We start from the raw sequence: 7,399 nt of genomic DNA, 5'->3' as shown, positions 1-7,399 counted from the left end.
AAAAAGAAGAGGAGGAGGAGGAGGAGGAGAAAGAAGAAGAAGAAGAAGAAGAAGAAGAAGAAGAAGAAGAAGAAGAAGAAGAAGAAGAAGAAGAAGAAGAAGAAGAAGAAGAAGAAGAAGAAGAAGAAGCAACAAACACAATACCTATACCTTTTGGACCTATGGGTTCTTTACCTGGAGTTTCTTATCAAAATATGCTTGTTTCCTCCTCTGGGCTGCTACTTTCTCTGTTACCATTCTTGACAAAAACAGAAGGTTGGAACAGCTCAGCCCCGATTTGAGCCTCATTCATACTTCTCTATACTTCCAAGTACAGCACTAAATGGGTTTTTAAAACAAAGGGAGACAGCCTGTCGCGGCCGCCATCGGAGAGGAGCAGCCATGGCCCTGCGCTACCCCATGGCCGTGGGCCTCAACAAGGGCCACAAGGTGACGAAGAACGTAAGCCAGCCGAGGCACAGCCGGCGGCGCGGGCGCCTCACAAAGCACACCAAGTTCGTGCGGGACATGATCCGGGAGGTGTGCGGCTTCGCGCCCTACGAGCGGCGCGCCATGGAGCTGCTCAAGGTGTCCAAGGACAAGCGCGCGCTCAAGTTCATCAAGAAGCAGGTGGGCACGCACATACGCGCCAAGAGGAAGCGGGAGGAGCTGAGCAACGTGCTGGCCGCCATGAGGAAGGCGGCGGCCAAGAAGGACTGATCCCCTCCCCGTTCTCAATAAACGTTGCTGTGGCGCAAAAAAAAAAAAAAAACAAAGGGAGACAAAAATCCCCACCCCATGGATCATATTTTCGTTCTGCTCCCCTCGTGGGGTCAGTGTAGAGGAAATGTCCACTCTGCATAGAAAAAGCCTACTTCCCTCAGTCATTCAGTCCAATAGGTTCCCTTTGGTCCCCCAAATACAACTTCAAAATGGTCAGATGTTGGCCTACTCCATAATCTCTTTTGTCCACAGTGTCTTTCTGCATTTGTTTTCTTCCTTTGTCGTTCTAGTCTCAGGGATGTCTATGTCTGTTTTGTCTCAGGGCTCAGTATCGGTCCACAAAGAGTTGCAATATTCCATCTGATCAGTTGACAGGAGTTAACAACCTGTTCTTTATAAGCCATGCATTGTCTACAGAAATTAGGAAAAGGTCATGTAGTAACTGGACTTAGTGACAATGAAAGGTTCTGCTAGCCCATAAGTCTCGTGTGGGACTAGAGGATTTTACCAGAACCAAGAAACTGTCTGAAGAAAGTTCCTGACAAGACTATTGACCTTTGGAAGATGGACTCACCCAGTACTGGGCACGGCAGCAGCAAGAGAACTGGAGAATACTCAGGGCTCCCTCACCTCTGCTTTCCATAGCACCCCTCATCTCCACCCAGGGGTTCCTCAGTGAACCGGTACTAAGGTAGAAAGCAGGGGTGTTGAAGCTGAGCCTAAGCGTCTCTTAGGGGACCAGAGTGGAGGAGGATAATAAGTCAGTCTAGAGGAACAAAAGGTGTCTATCAAAGCCACCTATTGTGAAACCCTACTGTTTCAGCTTTTCTTCTAGCTGTATTCAGAAAAATATCAATAATATTCATAAAAATATCAATAATATTCCGCCGAGAAACCTACCGGTTGATTCAGCTCATCTTTCCTCTTGGTTTAGTGCTAACCGTGCATCTGACCCCTAAGGCACTGTTCTTCCAAACTCAGGAGGCCTAGTAACTTTCGCTACTCTGTACTCAGCAGTAGCCCTTTCTCTTCCAAACACGTACTTCTCTGTTCCTTCTGCATTTCTCTAAGGAACGGGAATGGAGCATTTTATCCTAAAACCGTGCATACATCCCCAGGTAACAATGGAAATCATGAAAACTTAAGAGCAGCACAATTGAAATGAAGTTTAGGGCAGTGATACTTGCAACAGAGTTAAAATTCGAAGCAATTTTCATTTAGGTCCTTAGGAATTAGCGCAGCCATGAAGGTCAGCAAAGGTGGGTGGGATGGGGAGGAGTCCCTGTGGTTTCCAGTGATTTTGCTGGCTTCTGATCACGCCTACTAATTTGGAATGTTTTTGCACAGCACAAACAGCAACCATCACTAGGTACAAAATGTCCATGCATCTAACACCCAAATAAAATTCTAGATGTGATACCACCAAAACTTTGAATAGAGTGGGAGCGAGGATGTGGGCAGAGGAGGAAAAGGCAAATGGACAAAGGTAACTTTGAGAAGAGTATAGACTAAAACATATCAGGGCAAACGTTAGTGCTCTAAAGACGGGCATCAGATTTTACTTTTTACAGTGTTAGAGGTCAGATGTAGGTCTCACTGTTACTGTGTCTTTACAATACTTCTTAAAGTGTTTGGCTGTTTTCTTGCTTGTTTGCTTTGATGGCTACAAAGAGGAAGAAAAAGACTTTCCTATTTCTAATTTCTAGTTTCTATGGCACCATGTAGTAAAAGACTAGGAGATGAACAGGTTCTGTCAAGCGCGTGCCTTTTATCTCAGCATTCAGGAGGAGGACGCAGAAGGATTGAAGTTCAGGGCCAGTCTGGATTGCATAGCAAGACCGTGGCAGAAAGAAAGGAAGCTTGGTCAGGAGAAAAATATATACACACCAAGGACACAAGAGCCTTCATTCTATCTTCGATCTCTCGTTTAGTCACTTTGCCTGTGATGTTGTCTGGTATCTGACTCTTCATTTCCATATGCCCCTCCGGCTCCCTCCACCTATCCTAATATACAGATTCTAGCCCAAGAGATCCCATGCCAGCCTCACTTAAAGCAACTAGAATGGTTGTAAGGCCACACACCCCTGCTTAGAAGCCTTTGGAGCTGTCCTGTTTTTTGTTTTTGTTTGTTTGTTTTGTTTATTGTTTTTTGTTTTGGTGTGTGGGTATGTGTTTACTATCTACCCTTCCCCCCTGGTTTTTTTTTTTTTTTTTTTTTTTTGGTTTTTCGAGACTGGGTTTCTCTGTGGTTTTGGAGCCTGTCCTGGAACTAGCTCTTGTAGACCAGGCTGGTCTTGAACTCCCAGAGATCCGTCCGCCTCTGCCGAGTGCTGGGATTAAAGGCGTGCGCCACCACCGCCCGGCTCCCCCCTGGTTTTTGAGACCTTTTACTATATAATGTCCCCCATAGGTGATTTCATCAACTCTGAGATGCATATTTTTATATAAAAAGACATTTGAAACAATTGAGTACATCTTACAACAAATTCATGGCATCTTAGACTCAGTGAATCTTTGTTTTCTGTGGCTACAGAATTCCTCTATTATGGGAATAGGATTTTTGTGCTACCCAAAGATTCATTCTTTCACAACTCCAAATTTTATTATTCTCTCTCTCTCTCTCTCTCTCTCTCTCTCTCTCTCTCTCTCTCTCTCTCTCTCTCTCTCTCTCTCTGTCATATTTCTCTTGCCTCCCTTCCTAACTTGGTCTGTGGAAATCCAGCCCATCTTTAAGGTCCAGCCCGAAGCGCCTGCTTCAAAGACAGCTTTGCTAACCCTGCAGTTGAGCAGCCAGCTCTGAGCACTCTGGCATCTTATACTTCCCTTTAGTTTAAATACCCTGGTTCGACCTGCCCTCTTTAGAATCCCGAAAATTGCTTTCAGAGTGCAACTGAGGTTGTGAGAGTCTATGAAAAAGCTAAGTTTGTTTTCAACACGAGCTGGAGATATTTTGAACAGGTTCTTTGTTTGTTGGCTGGCTTTTAAATCTAAGCACTATTTCTGAGCTCAGGAAGAGTCCTGCTCTGAGCTGCCCCCGTGCGGTAGCTAGCGTCTCGGCAATGAGGCAAAAGAAGGCAAAAGAAGGATGGTGAGGTGAGATGCGGGCTGAAGCTCCTTTGGGAATGAGGGTGGGGGCTGATGGGAGTGCCAGCTCATAGGGACTTTTCTGTGCTCTGGGAGCAGCCTGGGGAAAGGTCAGGAAAGCGTGTTGTTTGGATGACCAGCCCTCTCCGCTAGACGTGAATCACAGTGAGGTCTTGGGAAGGGGGGACTAAAAGAACTAATAGCTTCCCTCAGGAACTCCGGGCTGGGCGGAAAGTCCAAAACAGGTCTCCACAGGCGCGTATATGGAGGCGCGAAATGTGGCCCAGCCCTTTTGGAGGGTGTAGCCTGGAAAAAGAGAGTTACGCACGCACAACATTGCCTGTGGCAGATTCTTCTTCATCACAGTGAATGTGGGACACCCTCCACAATTCACGCACACAGAAATCCTTCCTGCAATAAAGTGCATCCGCAGCCCTCTCCACCTTTTCTTTCTTAGCAAAGTCGTGTGTGCGCAGAAAATAAAAATCTATTCCAGTGTCCTCTTGCTATTGCCAGGACATTCTGGGAGTAAATTTTAAATAATTTGTAAACTTGTTCCAGAGTCGCCGAGGACATTTTCTGTAAGGGCTACACAGTTACTGAACTTGACTTTCCATGCATAGCAAAATGACTCCATCATTGATCTCTACCAACATTCTGAGGGGTGAGGTTTGAGAAGCTAGGGGTTCCTGCCTCAGCCAACAGTCTGACATCTGTCTGGTACTCACAGCTCACCTCCTGGCCTCTGTATTCATGCACTAATGGATTTGAAGTTTATTTCCTCTTGAGGCAAAACGGTCCTCATGTGACCTGGACATGTCCTTTGAAAGCTTTTTTATGGTGTGATACTCTCTTCACATTTCGCAACAAAAAAGCCCCATACAAAGATCACATGTGTTGAGCTTATTCTACCCACACAATTAATTTTGTCTCAAAAACAATGTCCTCATTAAATTGCCATAAATTTTATTATGAAAAAGGTAGGAAGCGTAGAAAATTATAAAGAAATAACTATTTAATTGCAACTGCTTAGAGGTACTATTATTAATACTACAGCATGATTATGTAGCCTTGCAATAATCTGTCTTTGTGTAATCATATTTTTAAAATGTTTGCTATACAATGGGGATTAAACTTTTCAAACTATTTTAACTTAGTTGTTAATGTGTATGTGGCGTGTGTGGGTATGTGCGTGTGTGTTTGCATGTGCAGGAAAATGTGTGTGTAGGTTCATGCACGTGTGTCATGTGTTCAGCCTGTCTTTAAAGCCTGTCTTCTCCCATAATAATAAATGATTAACATTTGCTTTTGTTATGTAACAGCTCGCAGAGTGGACTCTGACACTGGCTCTTCTGCATTCGAATCTTGGCTGTTGTTATTTGACTCTTGAGCATGTCCTTTAACTGAAACAAACTACAGAGTCTTCATTGGGGGCACTAATGGTACCTATTTCACATAATTGTGAGTATCCAGGTGAACATTTGCCGAGTACTAACAGCACTGCTTGGCCGAGGGTAAGGGCTTTCTAGGGTTAGTAATAGTGACGATAACCATGACTGCGTTGCTTCTACATTTTCAAAGACTGGATAAGATTCTACTGTTTGTATGGAGCACAATCCAAACATTGTTGGTTAGTGTTGGCAAAATATGATATTCTTCTTTTTGGTCTATAAACAACAGTGAAACAAGCATCCTTTGAAAGTGTACTGTATTGTGTATATTTAACATATACAGTGTGCTATAAAATACACATGTATATAACAAAATGAATTTTGCATATATATAAAATGAATGTACGTATAAAATGAATTTAGCATAGTCATCACCTGACAGTTATTCATTTCCCTCTTCCATGTCTAGAGAAGCTATATCATTTAGTAAAATCTCTGAATAGCAATACTCTGTTATTAATTATTACTGTTCTCCATCCTTCTACTTGTTCATCTTATAATTCCAGATGCCTGCTACTTTGTGTTCTGGACATCTCTTCATTTCTTTTCCTCCTCTCCACCCTGGGAGTCACTATCATTCTCTACCTCTACATATTTGGCATTTTGTTTTAGATTTCACATATAAGTAAAATATGTTTTCTTTCTGTGCATGGCTTATTTTGTTTTGCATAAAGTCCTCCAGGTTCGTCCATATAGAAGCAACTAGCAGAATCTTCTTTTCTAGACTGAGTAATATTCCGTTGTATAAACTGATCACAGCTTCTTTGTCTACCTGTTGTTGATGGACACCTAGGTTGTTTGCCCATCCTGGCTGTGGTAAATAATGCTGCAGTGAAAATAGAAGCAGGCAGGAGAGGAATACAGCGGTGGGAGACGAAGGAGCTGTGTTTGTTTGGTGGCTTTGAGCTTGGTGAAGCAGCAGAGAGGATGCGCTGCCTCATATTTTGCCTGGAAGGCCGCTATTCAGAAATTGTCTATATGTTCTGGTGCCATGCAACCCAATAGCCTCTGGTTCTTTCTAAATTGGGTCACTAGTGAGCCTATCTTAAGGTTCTGGTCACAGATGGATCTGTGGTTTTGCTCCAATACCTGCCATTGTGTGACACCATCTGTTGACTTTGCCAGAGAGAAGCATTGTAGATACTTTGAATCTTAGAGCCGCTGTCTTTTCCTGACTGAAGAGGATGAAGGCCCCATTGGAAATGCTCACTTTCTCTGAGGATCCTCCTGCTCATCTCCTGGAGAGAAGCAGGAGCATCTTGGGATTCTGGGTCCTGATCACTCACCTGTCTGTGCTTAAGAGAATGGTGTGCTACAGTCTGGCAGTCTGGTACCCTTCCCTCAAACAGAGAGGCTTGGATGGTGGTGTGACTACATAGAGAAACCTTAAGAAACAAATGACTTTCATTTAGCGAGCTCGAATCTGCTGCTTTTGGCTGACACTTTTGAGACCACTGCTGCTGTATTTATCTATGTCCTTGCTTCTTATCTTCTGTTGAACTGTTTTCTGTCTTTGGGAACTTGATTTGTAAATTTTACCCAGAAAGCAGCTGACCTCTTCCCTGGATAAGCAGTGTTTTCTCTGACCTTTCTTATCTTTAGCTTTCAGGGGTTAAACTTTGAAAGTCAGTTTGTTATTAATCGCAGAAAGGTCGTGTTTTTCCTTTCCTCTCCCCCCACTAACATGCATCTGGAACAGTTCACCCTGGTTCCGATTTCACTGGTCAAATTCTGTTTCACTTCCTTTCCTTTCCTTCCCACCGTGCTAGAATACTGCATGGGAACTCTGATGCTTTGGATGTGTTTTCAGGACAGACAATATGCTTCTGGAGTCAAGAGTGTCGTAGTCCTTGTTTAGGGTGGATTTCCGAAGTCAAGGGTGACTGTTTCAGGGGTTGGGGATTATTGTAGAGCTCCTGTTGCTGTGATAAAACCATGACCAGAAGCACATGAGGGGAAAGGCTCAATTGCAGCTCAATTTCTTTGCAGAAAACCTGCATTAATTTTTATGAAGTCTATTATCATAGACACATAAATCAAATAGCTCTGGGTTTTCAGAACACTTCATAAGCATCAGGGAAAACTCCACCAATCCATAAACAACTTACACAGTTGAACAAACATGAATATTATAATAACTCTAACATCTCTCTGCACCTGAA

The 7,399-nt window shown here is 43.5% G+C and overlaps 1 protein-coding gene across 1 annotated transcript; it reads left to right on the top strand.

The window, feature by feature from the left end:
• The first annotated feature begins 355 nt into the window (after positions 1-355).
• LOC130876233 (60S ribosomal protein L36-like) lies at positions 356-731 on the top strand. Its single transcript, XM_057772711.1, has one exon. The coding sequence runs from the start codon at positions 382-384 to the stop codon at positions 697-699; it is 318 nt and encodes a 105-aa protein (XP_057628694.1). The 5' UTR covers positions 356-381; the 3' UTR covers positions 700-731.
• Positions 732-7,399: the final 6,668 nt, after the last annotated feature.

This window comes from Chionomys nivalis, chromosome 6 (genome assembly GCF_950005125.1).
Source record: "Chionomys nivalis chromosome 6, mChiNiv1.1, whole genome shotgun sequence".
NCBI classification, from domain to species: domain Eukaryota; kingdom Metazoa; phylum Chordata; class Mammalia; order Rodentia; family Cricetidae; genus Chionomys; species Chionomys nivalis.
This window is presented reverse-complemented; position numbering and strand designations above follow the sequence as displayed.